The 19,136-nt window shown below is 36.0% G+C and overlaps 1 protein-coding gene across 1 annotated transcript in view; it reads right to left on the bottom strand.

The window, feature by feature from the left end:
* Nucleotides 1-19,136, bottom strand: part of GRHL1 (grainyhead like transcription factor 1) — a 69,568-nt gene that overhangs the window by 18,266 nt on the left and 32,166 nt on the right. Inside the window, exon 9 of the mRNA XM_044660945.1 lies at nucleotides 5,195-5,353. Within this exon, the coding sequence (XP_044516880.1) occupies nucleotides 5,195-5,353 (159 nt within the window). The remainder of the gene's footprint in view (nucleotides 1-5,194; nucleotides 5,354-19,136) is intronic.

Below are 19,136 nucleotides of genomic sequence, written 5' to 3'. Positions count from 1 at the left end.
CAAACATCTTGGGAAATGGGGAAAAAATAAGGGCTTTTTAAAAGTATGATAAAAAGAAAGAAACTATTAGAAAAACTTTCTCAAAATCAAGTCTTTCAGAATATGACTATTGAACTGCATAGTCATTTTTCAGTTTGAGTCTGGTCAAGTAAAACCAAAGTCTCCTCCCACTGGGAGTGGAAAATTAGTGGATGAGTGTCTAACAACCTACTTAATGGAATGACTATGATAAAAGATCCCCACCACTGGAGTTCTTTTCAAGGATGCTTTAAGACAGGATTCTCCCTTAGATATGGGTTGTGCTAGATGACCTTTGAATCCCTTCTGGCAGAGATTTTAGGATAGAACCAGACTTAGAACTGGAAAACTCCTTAGATATTATCATGTTCAAACCCTTCATTTCAGAGTTTAGGAAACTAAAAACTAAGGAACTCAAGCGATTTGCCCAAGGTCATACAAGCAATAGGAGATCAAGCCAGGACTTGATCAATCATAGCCTCCACAAAAGGCAGTTCCTTATAGTAGGAAATTTTCATATTTGCACTTAATTATATACTGGCCAGAGAAACAATGTCTGAACTCAGTTTTAGGTTACTTAATTAGAATGGAGATGGAAGTGGTACAAGGTCTCCTAAAGCAAAAGGGATGCTATTTTTGGGGGGTAGAAATCAAATTCATGAACAAACAAATCAGTGGGTAGAAAAAACTGGAAAAAGAGTACAACCTACTTAAACACTGAAAGTTCAGAAAAACACACTTTTAGGTAATTACACCAATTCTTTATCTAAAATTGCATGGCTCAAGCAATTATTTTGAAGATTTTTTTTTAACCCTTAACTTCTGTATATTGTCTCCTTGGTGGAATAGTGGTAAGGGTGGGCAATGGGGGTCAAGTGACTTGCCCAGGGTCACACAGCTGGGAAGTGTCTGAGACCAGATTTGAATCTAGGACCCCCCGTCTCTAGGCCTGACCCTCAATCCACTGAACTACCCAGCTGCCCTGAAGATCTTATTATATGGTTGCAACTGAATTTTATATTAATTCAATTTGATTTTGACTCCAGGGAAGAAATTCTCTGAAGTAAATAGACTTCATTAAAGATTTTCTCCATTATAGAGGGCCAGGAAAACAGAAATTCATCAGGGAGAACTCCTGCCAAATATCTACTTTTTGGAGATCAAAATTTTCTTCTCTTCTCTAAAATACTCATTTCTTCTGGTGTAAGAATGGGTTTATAATCATGATGATCCATCCAAGCAGACTACTACACAGCTAACAGGAATTTTTTCAAAGAAGTAGTTTCTTTGCTAAGATAAAACTCACATTTTGACTTACCAGTCTTTAACAAAGCAGTCCATATTAAAAAGCACACAGACATTTTTATCCTAGGAAAAAGACAAAACACCTCTGTAGGATGACAGAGACCCTATTTCTTCTTTGTCACTGAACACAGAGGCAGGAGGCACAAAATATATATTGAATCAGCATGAACATGGAGAAGAAGGATAAGTACCAATAAGAGATGAATTAATTCTCAAAAAGAGGCAGAATCAAGGAGGCACGTGGAGAGTTTCATAGAAGAAAGGAATTAGGACAGACCTAAAATAAAATGAAGGACTTTAATCACTAATTAATATTAATTGTGTCCAGAAATATATAATGATATTTGTGGGTGTTTATAGGATTTGAATTACATAGAAACTAAAACCAGAGCACAAAGAAAACAGAAAGGTGTCTGCAAGATCACAGAGAATATTTTCAAATTCTGTATGTCGTAACATTGGGAAAAGGGTTTCCATAATATGGAAAATGTAATATTTTCTTTTCCTAAAGGATTTCACCTTAGTGCCCCTAAGATTAAAAACCTGGGCATGAAAGCTTCTGAGAAAATGGTTTCATCTTTTATGTTCCCTGAGTGCCCTATAATTTCAGGAATCATGTTATTCTCTTTGTATAATGTAAGGTAGGGAAATGGTGGGGGGCTATCACTGTTAAGTGTCATGCCCCCCCCCAAGTCCTATAAAGTTCTCCTATTAGAAATAGGGCTAAGTTTTCATGAAACATATGGGAAAGGAGGAAAAAAAGGTTTTTTTAAGTACTTTGTACTCTTTGGGGAAAATGGAACACACAAAAAATTAAATCAAGAATTAAATCTTTTCAATTGGTATTTGTAATAAGAAACTTCAGAGGCACTGATTGTAAAGCACCACTAGAAGCAAGCCATACATTTTCCTATATATATGTTTCTGCAGATTTCTTCCATAACTACAATAATTTAGTCTTAATTAAATATCTGTAATACTTTTCATGATTTGGGATGTTATCAAGTTCTCATTGTGTGTTAAAGTTAATAAAAGGGTCAGAAAACAAAAGGCTATAATAAAATCATATCAAAATCATGTCTCAAACCCGTACTACCCTGGGTAGTTAGGATACCTTTTTTGCATTCCAGAATCATTCTCCCTCTCCCCCTAGAATGATATACACGATGAATAGAAATGGTTTCTAAATCTTATAACTACCACTCCTTTAGGAATCATCTTACACAAATAATGAAGCTAACAAGCTTAATAATAATAATCTGTGGGTCAGATTCTTGGTCTGTTCATTTCAAGCTCTCATTCAAGCAATATTTAGCACCAACCAAGTACAGAACATGGTGCCAGGGGCTGAACAAAAGGGAAACTGTTCTTTCTATCAGAGAGTCCATGGTCAAATGGGGAAAACAACATGGACACCTGGAAGACTACAGAGTAGGGACAAAATGAACCAAAGGAGATTTTGGGAAGGAGAGCACCAGCAGAATTGTTTTTGAGAATTATTCATGTTTTTGAACATTTATCTCTTGGAAATGACTATCAGTCTTACATATTTGAATCAGTTGTCTTTATATCTTGTTTAGCAGACCTTACTCAGAGAAACTTATGGCAAATGTAAGTGCTTCCTTTCTAGTTTTAACTTCATTGGCTTTGTTTGTGCAAAAACTTTTCAGTCAGATTGTCCACTTTATCTTTAGGGATCCTCTCTATCCTTTGATCAACAGAAACTACTCTCTCCAGCTTTCAAGACATTACTCTTTCCTATTCCTCTTCTTACCTATCTGACCACTCAGTTTCTTTTTTTATTTTAAACCCCTTACTTCCCATTGTAGAATCAACACTAAGTATTGGTTCCAAGGCAGAAGAGCAGTATGGGGGAATTAAGTGACTAGCCCAGAGTCACACAGCTAGGAAGTGTCTAAGGCTAGATTTTTGAACCCAGAACCTCCCATCTCTAGGTCTGGCTGTCTATCCACTGAGTCACCCAGCTGCCCCTCTTCTCAGTTTCTTTACTGGATCTTCTTTTACTGGGCCTTCTTCTCTTCTTTCTCTACACTAATTTACTTGATCATCTCATAAGGTCACATGAATTCAAAGATCATATCTATGCGGATGATCGTCACATTTATTTATCTAGCCCTAACCTCTCTGCTGACCTCCAGCCTCAAATCTCTAACTGCCTATTAGACATCTTAGCATGGATGTGCTGTAGACATCTTAAACTCAACATGCCCCAAAATGAATTAATTCTTTCCTCGCAGGTTCTCCCCACTTCCAAATTTCCCTGTTATTGTCAAATGCATCACCATCCCACCTAGTCCCTCAGATTCATGACCCAGGGGTCATCTTTGTCTCTTTATTCTCTAGCATGGTAAGGGCTAGGCAATGGGGGTTAAGTGATTTGCTCAGGGTCATACAGCTGGGAAGTGTCTGAGGCAAGATTTGAATCCAGGACCTCCCATCTCTAGGCCTGGCTCTCAATCCACTGAACCAGCCAGCTGCCCCCTAGATTAACAGTTTTGTAGCCTAAAGCAAACATTTAATGCATGTAGGCCCACTTTGCAAATGCCCTTTTACAGAATTATTTTAGTTGTAAAATGGTCCCCTTGTCTAGATCCTGAAGATCTCATGAGAGCAAGGTTCTTGTATATTTATTGCTAGACTTTTTTCTAGGCAAGACAAGGAGGAATTAGTTATGGCTGATTAACAAGGAATTTCAGTTAAATAGAAAAGGGGACTTTTTTGGGAATTGGAACAATGGATGGAAAGAATGTAAAATAATTTAGTCAATGAACTTATGTCTTTCTTGTTTTCATTATAAGAACAACCATATTTCCAATATTTTATCCTTCTGTTGTACAGCTGACTAACTAAAGCTGCTCTTCCAGCTATGAGATCTGAGATTCTTTTTCCTTGGTACCATGTATCCAGTGGGCACTATGTCAACAAAGATCATTATGGTAGCTAGATTAGGATCTGACACAATGTCAGCTTGGAGAGATCCATTCGAAGGTAAACTCTTCATGGGCAGGGGCTTCTTCACTTATGTCTTTGTATGGCCCTACAGCTGAGCACAGTACCTGGCATTTAGAAAGCCCTCCATAGATGTTTATTGGTTGACTCGATCAAACTTTTGCCCTTTGAAAATTATATATATATATATATATATATATAAAATCAAATATAAAAGTTTCATCAAAAGAGACTTGCCAAAATGTCTTGTAACATTAAAACTTGTTGAAAGTAAATTTAAGAGCACTGAGCATCTGGTCATACCTCTTGAACTATTCTGGATCAGTATCTTAGTAGTTGTCTTTGAAGCAGCCTGATACTAATATAAAATCAAACAGCAAGTCCTTGTTGAGAACCTAAAATATACACTATGCCAGGAACTGTATATTTTCCAACTTACTAGATGAGAAATGACACTCCTCTGTAGACCGGCAATTAGGGCAAATCACTACTGATGATGCTTTGTACATGGATCCTTCAAGATCCAGCTAAAATCTCTTCCTCCATGAAATGTTAGGCTTCTTATGCTCTTACAGTACAATTATACAGTATAATCATTTGCACACCATAGACATGTAAATATTTCTAAATTACTGTAATTTCTCCCCTTTGTTTTAATGGTAAAAAATACCTGTGGAAGGGGAAGGAAAGGTTCTCAGAGTAGGAAAAAATATTGATTTATTGAGGTAAAAATAGTATTAACTTGTCTGGGGGGGGCTCAGTATGTTCACATTAAGTATCAATAACTCCATGTACCACATGCAATGCATCTTGGTTCTCATATATCTTTTCCTATAGTTGCAAAATCAAATATACGAACGAAAAAGACTTACTAGCAACTTGGTTTCAAAAGGAAACTTACCTTATCACAGAAGACTTTGATCTGGCAATAGGCCCTGTGAACAGGTTTGTTGCTTCGGTTATTATAGCTGTATGTGTCAATTTGAATGTTAAGGGGTAGCCCCTTGACACCCTTCTGAGAGGAGAAATCTGTGCTTAAGCAGTTCACAGAGATAAAAACCTGCAAAAGAGGAAGAAAAGCGTTATGAACAAGTCATATACAAAGTCACGCAGTCACAATTAATATAGCTTACTGAAGTATCATGCTTAGGTCAAGCCACATCCAAACTAATTTCACTGATATATTTTTTAATTATATTTTTATTTTGAATATTTTCCTATAGTTACATGTTTCATGTTCTTTCCCTCTCCCCAAACTTCCCTAACCCCCCCTTAGCGGATGCACAATTCCACTGGGTTTTACATGTCACTGATACATTTTATTTTATTTTATTTTTTTAAGGCAATGGGGGTCAAGTGACTTGCCCAGGGTCACAAAGCTGGGAAGTGTCTGAGGTCAGATTTGAACCTAGGACCTCCCATCTCTAGACCTGGCTCTCAATCCACAGAACTACCCAGTTGCCCCCTACTGATACATTTTAAATGAAAGAACTGTACCTCCTTAGCTTTCTACAAAGCATCTTTACAAATATGGGGGAGGGAATAAAAAATTTAGCATTAATAAGTTCATTGGTCAAAGAAATGATAGAATAGAAAAGGATGAATTCCAGGTGGCTCTGCATACCACTACTTTTATCCTTCAGGCCATATATTTAATGTCAATTAAGTCAGTTGGATTAAACTTCTTTCATCACTTTCTGAGCCTTCAATAGGATAGTCTTTAAAAGTATCCAACTGAAGGTATATATGAGTTGTTTTTTTTAAACCTTTATCTTCCATTTTGGAATCAATACTAAGTATTGGTTCCAAGGCAGAAGAGCGGTAAGGACTGGGCAGTGGGGGTTAAGTGACTTGCCCAGGGTCAAGGAAGTGTCTTAGGCCAGATTTGAACCTATGGCCACCCATATCTAGGCCTAACTCTCAATCCACTGAGTACTTACCTGCCCCCTACATATGAATTCTAGTAGCAAATTTAAAAAAAAAACAAACTTATTTGTTTGTTACATTAAAATATTCAGGTAACTCCTTCCCTTCTTCCCCTCCTCCCATTAGAGAAGGCATCACTTGACAAAAAGATATTATATTTATATATATATATATATGTGTGTGTGTGTGTGTGTGTGTGTGTGTGTGTGTGTGTGTATGTGTGTGTGTGTGTGTGTGTGTGTGAGAGAGAGAGAGAGAGAGAGAGCTATGTTTTGCTTATTTCTATTCATCAAGTTTTGTTTTCTGGAGGTGGACATAGCACAAGCCATTCTTCAAACAATATATCTGTTGCTGTATATAATGTTCTCTTGGTTCTGCTCATTTCAGTCTTCATAATTTCTTGTAGGTCTTTTTGTTTTTCCAAAATTAACCTGTTTGTCATTTCTTGTGGTGCAGTAGTATTCCATGACAATTATATGCCATAATTTGTTTAGCCATTCCCTACTTGATTGCCATCCCTTCAATTTCCAGTTCTTGACCACACAAAGTAAGCTGCTATAAATATTTTAGAACATAAAGATTCTTTTCCTTTTTCCCTGATTGCCTTAGGAAATAAACCTAACAGTAGTATTGCTGGGTCAAAATAACTCTAGAGAGTATAATTCCAGATTGCTCTCTATAATGGTTGGATCAGTTCAGTTCCACCAACAGTGGAATTGTTTATTAGTGTTTTCATTTTTCCACATACCCACCAGCATTTGTCATTTTGCCCTTTTATCATTTTAGCCAATCTTGTAAGTATGAGATATCTCAGAGTTTTGATTTACATTTTCCTGATCAATAATGATTAAGAGCAGTTTTCCTATGGTTATATATAGCTTTTATTTCTTCATCTAAAAACTGTATATTCATATCTTTTGACCATTAATCAATTGGGGAATCACTCATTTATATGTATTTGACAAAGTTCTCTAAATATTTTAGATGAGATCTCTACCCAAGAAACTGTCTACACATTTTTTCCCAATTTTCTGCTTTCTTTCTAATCTTAGCTATATTTGTTTTATTTATACAAACCCTTTTTAATTTAATGTATTCAAAATTATCCATTTTATATCAGACAATGCTTTTATCTCTTATATATTCATAAATTCTTCTCCTATCCATAAACAGGATAATGGGAATTCAGTCATCTCTTTGGTATCCTGCTCCAAGTCCTTTGCATCCTGTCCTATGTTCACTAGGTTCTCTATGCCTAATCTTTTTTAAAAATGATAGCAATAGCGGGCAGCTGGGTAGCTCAGTGGATTGAGTACCAGGCCTAGAGACGGGAGGTCCTAGGTTCAAATCTGGCCTCAGACACTTCCCAGCTGTGTGACCCTGGGCAAGTCACTTGACCCCTATTGCCTACCCTTACCACTCTTCTGCCTTGGAGCCAATACACATTATTGACTCCAAGACGGAAGGTAAGGGTTTAAAAAAAAAAATGACAGCAATAGTACTTTTGACCTTCTTTCCAATAAGCAAAAAACCCCATGAGACTGATGTTTTCATGTTGCCCTTATAATGAAAGAGAAATGAGGTCTTAATGGGAATTAGATATAATCGAGGGCAGCTAAGTGGCACAGTAGATAGAGTACCAGGCCTGGAGTCAGGAAGACTATACTCTTCATGAGTTCAAATGTGCCTTCAGATACTTCCTACCTCTGTGACCCTGGGAAAGTCACTTAATCTTGTTTGCCTTAGTTTCCTCATCTATAAAATGAGCTGGAGAAGGAAATAGCAAGCCACTACAAGATCTCTGCTGAGAAAATCCTAAATGGGGTCATAAGGTGATTGAAACAACTCAACAGCTACAATAGAACCTGTCATTTCTTTTGTTTTCACAAGTTCCAAGGAATTCTCATAATAGGTAAAATCCACCATCTAGTTAATCCATTAATTTGTTTCTAAATGGGTCTGTAAAGACATGCACTCCTTAGATATTTATGGGTTGGTCATAAAAATGTGTCCAACTTTTAAAAAATTCATTTCTATTTTATGCATATACCACTTCCAGGGGTGGAGGTAGGAAAAAAACAGGATTATGAGTTTTCTACAATTTATCCTCCATAATGTCAAGTATCACTTTTCTTTCATTTGTCCAAAATTTCTATCATTTCAAATTTTTAAAGGGTTCCTCCTTGTCATAGTAGGTTGGAATTTGTGAATTATATCTATATTAACTTTACCCATGCTATTTATGGGCTTTTATCATGTTGTACTTTGCTTTTTCCTTTCCAGATCAGATAGGAAAAATCCTCTCTCTTTCTTTCCCCTTGAAAAAAATCACTTTTTAGATATTCTCTACTTCCAAGATATCCTTAAGGTCTAGCAAACAATTTTTAAGGGTAGGATAGTGCTTTACAGTTTTGTTATCAATACCTTTTTGATAATAGTAAATGCCAGCAAGAAGTTAGGCTGCATACCGCCCAAGTCCTTAGGACACAATCCTCCATGATTGTCAGGTCCTTTCTTTGAGTCACGACTCGGAACCTTTCAGTTTTTTATATTTAAAGGCTGGGTTTTTTTGTCAGTGGCAAAAATAAAAAATCTCACCTAACCGACCTTCCCATTGATGTTATGTGGCTACAAATAATGCACACAACAATCTCAGAAGAATTAAAATACAAATAGACCAAAATGCAATAGAAACATGCACACTGGGTATAAGTATGCTGCAAGAGGTTTCCAGTGACAACTTATTCACAAGAATTGGCACAAAAATGTTATTGAGGACATGTATGATTGGAAAAGGAGAAAGTCCAATTAATGGCAATCCTGAAGTGGAGGTACACTTGCTCTATATCAATTGCCATCTTGGAACTCCTAAAATAGGAGAGTATCCCTAACATGTGCCAGAGATGAAACTTTTCCCTCTACAAATGGAGAAATTTGAGAAAGCCATTCGTCCACAGCACTCCCCTCGCCTTCAATCTGGCTGCAGATTAGAAAGGCCACAGACCTCTCCACTCCTGTCTCCAAAGAGCATTAAAATTCATTTGGACCCAGAAATATGCTGAAGGGTAAGGGAGATAAAAGAAGAAATGCTAAACATCTTAGTGATAATAAAAGTGCAGCAAATTCATTTTGTAATAAAAAAAATTTCCCCTTCTGAAAGTTGTATACTTGTTGGATTTTTTTAAAAACTGAATCCTCTAAATAAACCAATATAAATTAAAATATAAATAAAATAAATGCCCTCAAAAAGACAAAATCATGCACTTGTCCAAAAAGATAAGGTTATTGAATTTGTGAAAGTCTTAAAGCTATAATTAATACATTTACAAAAGAATGCTTCCCAATTTTAAAAAGTTAGCCACCCTAAAAATGAAATAGAAGAAAGTAAATACCTATTTACTAATCACTTAACTAATAGAGTGTTGATGCCCAATGTAAGGAAAGAATAAGAAAGCACCTGCCATGGATTTATTTAAGTTACCTAATTCATGTGAACTATGTTCTCAGATCCTGAAAGAGCTGTCAGACATGATTGCATGATCAGTTATAGAAAAGGTATCACATTTTGGAGAAGGGAAAATGTTGTCCTAATTTTCAAAAAGTAAAAAGGGTAGAAAGTCTATAACCTTTAGACTAAGAGCTTAACTTTGATTCCTGGGACAAATTCTAGAAAGGTTCATTAAATACTCAGTGAACATCTACAAAGGGCAGCAATGATTATAAAGAAACAGTAAAAGTAGTCAATAGTCAGGAAATACTAACATCATTTCCTTTTCCCATCAGAATTCTAAATTAGTAATGAGGAAAATTCGGTGGAAATAGTTTACTTAGATTTTAACAAGGTTTCTTTTCTTTCATTCTTCTTTCTTTTTTTCTTTCTTTCTTTCTTTCTTTCTTTCTTTCTTTCTTTCTTTCTTTCTTTCTTTCTTTCTTTCTTTCTTTCTTTCTTTCTTTCAACCCTTACCTTTCATTTTAGAATGAATACTATGTATTGGTTCCAAGGCAAAAGAGCAGTGAGGACTGGGCAATGGGGGTTCAATGATTTGCCCAGGGTCACAGCTAAGAAATGTCTGAGGCCAAATTTGAACCCAGGACCTTCCATCTCTGGGCTTGTTTCTCAATCCACCTAGCCACCTAGCTGTTCCCGTAAACAAGGTTTCTTGATATAAGATGGAGAAATATGAGTTAGACAATAATACAATCAGATAAATTCAGAACTGGTTAGATGACTAGACTCAAAATGTTTATGCTTCAATATCAGAATGGCAAGAAATCGCCAGTGGAATATCCCAGGATCTACAGTTGGTTTTGTGCTATAATGACTTGGATAAAGGCATCAATGGTATGTTCATCAAATTTGTAGATGACACAAAGCTGGGAGGGATAGCTAACACACAGGATGTCAGAGTTGGGATTCAAAAGAATCCTGAAAGGCAGAGAATTGGGCTGAATTTAATAAGATGAAATTCAATAAGAATAAATGTAAAGTTGCAGAGTTTCAGAAGTTGCAAGGTCAAATTTAAGCTTGATGTCAAGAAAAACTTCCAAAAAACCTGAGCTGTCCAAAAAGTGGAATGGTATAGATAAGCTTCAATTGTGACGGAATGCTTCTCCCTCTGTAAAGTCTTCAAGCAGAAACTGGTTAACTGCTTGTCAGATTTATCATAGAAGGTATTTTTCCCTACCATATATAAGTTGGACTAAATGGTTTCTGAAATTCCTTCCAGGTCTCAAATTCTGTGATTCTACAACTAGTCTACAGAAGTAATTTTGTTTTATCTTAAAGGCTCAGATATTTCTAAATATGAAGTCAAGAAAGCTACTTGTCATGGACAAATATGACATATTTGAAATCACGTGGCACATTGAACAAACATTTGCTTTTGAAAATCTTATGTTTTAGCTAGTAGACAAAACACAATTTTTCTACTGTTAGTAACAACTTTGAGTATTTAATACCTGTAGCTGTTATAAAAACAATAAACTCATCTGAACTGGTTAGAAATAATTATGAGCAGAAATAGCAATGATACCTTCCCTATTTTGAGAAATTTGGATCAAAAAATGAGTCCATTTATCTTATCAATAATCATATTTTAAGGATGATTTAAATAGTTATAAATATCAACATGGTTAAAGAATCCCACAATATTTATTACATTGTTGTGTGGGAACTGAGTTGGAAGTTGTTTCAACAAGTTTCTAAAAGCGTAATCTTTTTTTAGGGACCCTCCCCACCCCCCACACACATGTAGAGCATATTTAAATAGTATTGGTTTAGTGCTGAATTTGGCATCAAGGCAAATGATCTAAACAATTGAATTCTAAGTTGTTAGGATTCTATTCCCCAAATGGAATTCCTTCTGTTTTACTAAAAGTAACATAAGAAGCCCTATCACTTCACTATATCTGTACTATAGATATGTATACACATGCACATACACATAGAGAGCCAAACAAAAGACTAAAGTATTTTAGACTCTTCCTAAACAACTGTCATTTTAAGTTGAGCCATATTTTAAATGCCCCGGAAGAGCTTAATCTTTAAAGAAACCCTGTGGGGAATATTTCATCATTGATTAATTTAACTGATTTATTTAATAAATGAAATTAATCAATTTAATTATATTAATCATTGACTAATTTCTTTCTAATTTTTGCATTTTCACCTTTCTACACGTAAATGTATTGCTTCAGAGCTCATCAAACAGCAAATTTCAAGTAGATTTGGTTTTAGTTCAGAACTTATCTGCAGCAGGGGAGCACCACATAGCGGATATTATTGGCATTACAGCTACCTAAGTGCTCCGAGGTTTTACGTTCAAGGTGCAGAGAGGCTTAAGATGAGAAAAAGTTGCCTAGGCTATGGGTCAATAACTTCTTGAGCTTTGAATGCCAGGAGTAAAACAATATCTTTGGTTGACATTGGCAGATCTGAGGATTCAATGTTAAGGGGGAAAAAAAACCCAAAAAGAGTTAGAAAGAAATGGGGGGGGGGGGGATAAAAGTAAATGGGATGAAGAGTACACTCAATTTAGAGGCAGAAGACCTGAATTCAAATCCTCTAACTCTGTTGCTTATTATATATGTGTGTGTGTGTGTGTGTGTGTCTGTGCACGTATACACACATGCACATGTGTATGTGTATTTATATATATGTGTGTGTGTGTGTGTGCATATGATACTGAGATCATTTAGCCCAATCCCTTCACTTTATAGGTGACAAAACTCAGAGCCAAAGAAGTGGCAGTATCCAAGGCAATACAAACAGAAGAGCCAGGATTCAAAAACTCAGGTCTTCTAACTCCAAAACTAATGGTCTTTGTACCTTGTTGCTCCTAAGGGGCACGGGCATTATCTTCTTTGGTAGTTTTCTGTATTCTCCTGCTGCATCTGGAAGGGCCCCTTAAATATTACAAGTTTTCAGTTGATGTCATTGGACTAGATAATCTCTAACACGTTCTGGATCTAAAGTTCTGCCATTCGTTGATTGTTGATGATAGTGAGTCATCTCTCCCCAACCCCATCTCCATACACATATTACTTCCTAATTTCCCACTCATAGATAAGCAATTTACTCAAATAAGAGAAGATAGAAATAAACATTAGTGTTTAGTAACCTTAAAATTATTTTGGCAGGTTTACACTGAGTTCATTTGTTTCTTATTCTATATAAAAATGTGCCCATTATCAATATAAAACAAATTTCAAATTGTTTTGTCCCTATTTTTATAGTATCTGCCCTGAAGCACTCACTCTCACCAATATTTTTTTGTAATCAGCAGACCCATGTCTGTGAACCAGATTTAAGGATGCAGGCTATGCTGAAGACCCAAGTTAGAAAAGGGGTGGGGAGAAGACGAGGAAGGAAAACTTGATATGGGCAGACTACTCATTTATAGTATGTGTATCAGGCTACTATCCAAGACAGAGTTTTATAGTAAGAAATAACTCAACAACTCTCTGCCAATCTAGATTGGGTAGTTGACTTCTCTAACAAAACGGATTTTGCCTGGGAAAGTTAATCTTAGTCTCTTCGATTCCAGGAAGCATCTGGTCAACAGGATTATTCCTATGAGAATTTTGTGGTAATCTGCCCTGCCTCTCAGTTTCAAGTGACTGTCCAAAAAAACAAGCTTTGGACAAACCTCAAGATAAGAATAAAGAGTCTTCAGAAAAGCCTTATGCTAACCATCATTCATAATTATTTGTGATCTATCTGGCTAGTGCCATTTTTCTCCTATAATTTACATAAATTTATTTCCCAAATTGACACATTTCTAATTACTTAATGTGAAGATTATGGTAACAACCCCAAATCCTCGGCATTAAATATGTCATTTTGTTATTATTAACAGACTTTTGACTACCATAAGTAATAATACTACGAAAACATTGACGTGATAGTTGAGTGTTTGCAGAAGGGTTAGAAGGCACTAAATGAGGAAAATAGAGAAAGTACTTTCTGGGCATGTGCCCAGAATTATTGGACTCCTTAAACTTCCTCACAACTGCCTAGCTGCTTCCTTCTGGAAGGCAGGAGCAGGCGGAAAAACCATAGAAAGTAGTACTGACAACAGAAGAGACACAAAGGCAATTTGCCCCAGTCTCTGTAAAGGCCAGCCCCTGCAAAGGCAGTGGTTTGACATGCCACACTCTTGTCAGAACTGCTGGAAATGGATGGTTCCTGTTATACTACTACTTTGCATTTAATTGTATCTCACTTTATGCAATAAGTATAGAAATCAATTTTCATAAAAACATTTTAACCACAACATGAGAACTTATAATTTAAGGAATATTTTGACAAATCCTTTTGTAAAACTGTCACACAAGTAACTTAAATATACAGAAGATATAGAATCCTTTTGTGTTCATTGTTTGTGGACTGAAAAAGAATATGATGAGGCAAAACAAAGTGTCACCTTAAAGGCTCCTCAACATGGTGCCTTCCATATATTTGCTTAAACAATAGGCCTAAAAGATATAATTCTAACAATCCTCTGATTATATTTTTACGGCTTACTTAGCCAAACATAAAGGGACTATCACTCAGCACTATCACTGAGGATGTCTCATACAGATTACCAGTGGAAGAAGGATTAACTATAGATGATGAGGTCCTTTAGACACTACTAGTGAGGAGGGCATTTTTTTTTAAACCCTTGTACTTCGGTGTATTGTCTCATAGGTGGAAGATTGGTAAGGGTGGGCAATGGGGGTCAAGTGACTTGCCCAGGGTCACACAGCTGGGAAGTGGCTGAGGCCGGGTTTGAACCTAGGACCTCCTGTCTCTAGGCCTGACTCTCACTCCACTGAGCTACCCAGCTGCCCCGTGAGGAGGGCATTTTGATAATTACATCAATTCCCAAAACACTTCGAAGTTTCCTAAATGCCATCCATATTCATTCAAGAGAGTTTGGCCTAAATATCTAAGAGAAAAACTAATGGATGAAGAATATCTATTGTCCAGATCAGTGATGGGCAAACTATTCCCCGCTGGCCAGATCCAGGCCATAGTTTGCCCATCACTGCCTTAAGCAATTCCCTAATCACTACATCTGGATGTGGGGGCATAGTGATTAGGGAATTGCTTAAGGCAGTGATGGGCAAACTATGGCCTGGATCTGGCCAGCGGGGAATAGTTTGCCCATCACTGGTCTAGATGATTCTATTTGGACCTCATAGGTCTTGGTAAATCAATATACATATCTTGGACCAACAATGCAAAGAGACAATCATCTGGGCTCAGAACAGGAGTCAAAGAATCTAACCAGGTTAGATTGCTCTTGGAAAATCATGCAGTGCTTTTAAAATACTAAGCTTCTCCCTAAAGCGAAGTTCTCTCTTTTTTGAATCACAGAATCAAGGTCTCCCAAAATAAAGTTGCATGTAACTAAAAAGGAAAATGAAGAGGCATAAGATGTATGTGAAGACATGCCCAGAAGACAAACATGAAGGACATCAATAGGACATACAGCTCAATTACTAGTAAAAGGCATGAGCAAGTAACAAAGATTGAGGAGTCATTTAAGTACAAAATTTCACTAAGATCCCTTATAACTCAAGGACTGTGAGAAAAAAGGTCACTTAATGCACTGTTAGTGGAGCTGTTATTTGGTCCAACTATTCTGGAAAGCAATCAGAAACTACACCCCCTCCCCAGATTACTAATCAATTTATAGCTAATCCAGCATCCATTTGTATTCTGCATGAAACCATACCACTTTCACACTACTACCCATCTATCTGCTGAAAGGTGAGGGATTAAATAAATATGCAAAGTGAGATACATTTTGGGCATGAAAAATATGGGAATGTTTTACTTCACTTGGAATATTTCTTAAAAAGGTTTTTTAGTTTCTGAATTAGGGATGGGGTGGAAGAGAGAAAAAGAAATGCTTGATAATTGAAAAAATTCCTTTCAACTCTAAAATTCTTTAATTCTGTTAGGTTTGTTTATAGCTCGACTTCAATATATATAGAACTTTTTTATGAAAAGTATTTTGGGAGAGGCTATTATGTGCAATACATTGGAAGACAAATTAAATTCAAAGGCAATAAGCAAAGAAGGCTTACTAGATAAGGATGAATCTGCTGGGAAAACAAGCAACTTTCTTGTATTATTCAGTTAACAGCAAAAATCACCTAGCAATTTTAGAGTAAATACTAGGATTTCAGAGAACTACCATTAAGAATGAAAAACATTACATGATTACATGAAAGTGAGTTTTCAATATCTTCTGACCTCTCCCCTCCATACTGAACTTGAAGTTTCTGAACTCAGCACTTCATCTCCTGCCTTCCTATCTTCTGAATAGGCTGCCCCTCAGGCTTGTAATGCATTCTCTCTCTTCCCTGCAGCATCTCAGAATTCCAAGTTTTCAGGCTCAATTCATAAACCATCTCCTATGAGAAGCCATGCCCGATCTCCTAAATTGTTAATATTTTATTAGCTGTTCTATACAGCATACTCAATGCAATCTATTAGTCATAGAGACCACGAGGGTCAGCACTGAGTATGGATCCATCTGCTAGCCAGGGGTTTTTATTTAGGAAGGTGGCATTCTTCAGGTAAAAGCACCAAGGGGAACAGAAGGCATAAATGGGGTCATAAATATAATCTTAGATTCATTTGGGAGGAAATAGGAATTAACCTTCATTTAATCCACCTCAGTAGTTAGCCACTTAATATACTTTGAAATAGTATGCCATGTCTCAAACAGGACAAAATCTTGGGCAAAGGCAGTCAATCAGTGTCCCCATGTTATAAAATGGAGACATTCAAGCCGTTTCTCACGTTTTAGAGAAATAGTTTCTATAGTTATGAGTATAAACAAAAAACACCACCAACCTTTCTTACAAAGTATTAGGATGGAGAAATGGTTGAATTTTAAAAGAAAGATGAATTTCTCTCTCTCTCTACTAGTCCCCTCTCCCCAAGAAAAAATTCTTACTTTTTAAGTTTGAGATAGTCAGTAATAATTGATTCAGTATAAAGCAATATTCAACAGATATAGAAATAATACAGTGAACTGATTCCCAGACTCCTCTCTGTAAATTTGTTTTTCATTCTCTAAATAGATTTGAGTGTTACATCCATTGTGTTTCTGGCCTCTGTTTTAACTCAGAATGTTTTAACTTAGAATTAACAATCTTTCCCTGACCCACTAAAATAGACAGATTTTCTCACTTTCCTTGATCCAGGAAAAAATAAAGAACAAAAAATAAACCTCTTCTTCCCTTAATTCCATTGTTGTAATCACTTGTAGCAGGTGGCAGCTAGGTGGCTCAGTATATTGACAGCCTGGCCTCAGACGCTACCCAGCTATGTGACAGTAGGCAAGTCACTTAACCTATATTATGTAGCCCTTTCCACACTTCTGCACTGGAACCAATACATTATATTGATTCTAAGATAGAAATAAAGTGTCTAAAAATGTGTTAAGTAACCCTACAACTGACCAAGGAGGAACTGATAATAGCTAAAACTAGACTTGGCAGCCCACCAGATTTGTGGTGGCCTCTTAGGGAATAAAGAAACTCTATAGGAAAGGGGCCTAGGACTTAATTATGAGTACTCTCCCCCTTACCAGTTGGGTTTGTTTTTTATGCCTTCTTGCCCAATATCCTATAAAAATGAAAAAAAAACTATTTAAGAATTTTAAATCTTTCTCTTCTTTCAGTTTTAAAATGTCTTTACTACATTTGGTGACAGCCTTGAATCAAGTCATAAAGTACCAAGATTTAAAATCATATAAGATGAGCAAGTAATTCAGTTAGTCCCCACCCCTAAAATTACTAGAAGAAGAAAAAACAAAACTAACCACAAAAAATAGCTGCTCAACAGGCTAAAGATGCTCTGCTGGATTCCTCTTCAAATGTCCAACCCATTTCTCTAAGTTTAGTTCCTCATTCTTGGCTATGAATTAATGTGCTCACTATTTTTCAAAAGATTAAATTTTATTTCTCAAGTCTCAATTTAAAAAAGAGGAAATTTAAAAAGGTATATAGATGTGGTTTACTTTATCAAAGGATTAACTTTTATAAAATTTATGATACCACAACAAGAAATAAGATCTTGAACTAATTTATAATGATTGTTCCAGGAAGCTTTTCAAAAGCCAGATAATAGCTCTTACAATTGGTTGTAGTCGCCAATGTTATTTCTCAAAAAAGGAAAGGAGGACTAGGGGAAAGGGAGAAGGAAGAATAATATCTAAAACATACATCAGAACTATAATCTCATTTCCCTGAAAATAAAGTAAAAGTTTCTAAATATAAGCCTCATGCTCCCAATTTAATTTTTTAAAGCATTATTTTTAATTCCAAAAGTGAGAGCACAAGAGATTTTTTCAGGAATTTACTACTGACAGACTGATTTAAGCAGTTAAATGTGTGAATATACATGTCAGTTATTTTCTGTGCCTCAATTTACCCACAGGGGAAATTACAGACATACTTTCCACCCACCTAATTCACAGAGAGAAAGCCTGCAACACTTAGAATTCGTCAGAAGAAAGGTACTATGTAAACATAACATAGTATTATTAATAGTTGAATCAGAAGCCTAAATTATTAAGCTTCCTGACGAGCACACTATAATCAGCATTTTCCTTAGTTCCTGAAAATATTCCATACCTTTCAGACTAAATGCAACTCTCCACTGACATTCTGTACAAAACCCAATAATCTAACACATGTCTACTTCAACAAGTTCTTAATATGTCTTCTACTGGAAAAATATAGGTCAGCTGTGATTTAGGTATTCACATCTGAGGTAACAGGCATTTGCATAATTGTTTGCATAAGAAATCTAAAAATTAAATCAGTACAAAGGAAAACTAACAACAGAATATTCTACATATGAGAACAGATGGAAACTTATAAGACTTGATTTAATAAGAACATAAAGCCAAGAAAAGAGCTCAATAACCTAAACCATAGGGTTTAGGCTTGAATTATAAACTTGTTGTTTACTACCAGTGTGATCTTGGGTAAGTCAATTCTTTCTTATGGACCTCAATTTTCTAATAAAATTAGCAGGTTGGGCTAGATGACTGAGATTTCTTCTAGTTCTAAATCTATGATGCTCTGTTATCATCTTAATAGTTGGAAGAAAGAAAGAGTTGCTGCTATGAGGAGTGAATGAAATAATATTCTTATACTGTGAGCTCTACATCAGAGTTCAGGGGAAAAAAACTTTCAACTACTGACAATGGTAAAAAGAAAAATATTGCCAAAATAAAATTCAGATCATACAAAAGCTTTATTTTAGAAACTGTTTCAGCTTCCACACAAACTTTGCCAAAGCAAAACTTGTTAACACATATCAACCAGTAGTCAAAGCAAAACAACAACAAACCAAATAGAAAAATAGAATCTTTGAATTTTTTTAAAACCTGAACCTTCTGGCT

Source organism: Gracilinanus agilis, chromosome 2 (genome assembly GCF_016433145.1).
Source record: "Gracilinanus agilis isolate LMUSP501 chromosome 2, AgileGrace, whole genome shotgun sequence".
In the NCBI taxonomy this organism is placed as follows: domain Eukaryota; kingdom Metazoa; phylum Chordata; class Mammalia; order Didelphimorphia; family Didelphidae; genus Gracilinanus; species Gracilinanus agilis.
The sequence above is the reverse complement of the archived record's forward strand: the minus strand, read 5'-3'. Positions and strand labels throughout refer to the sequence as shown.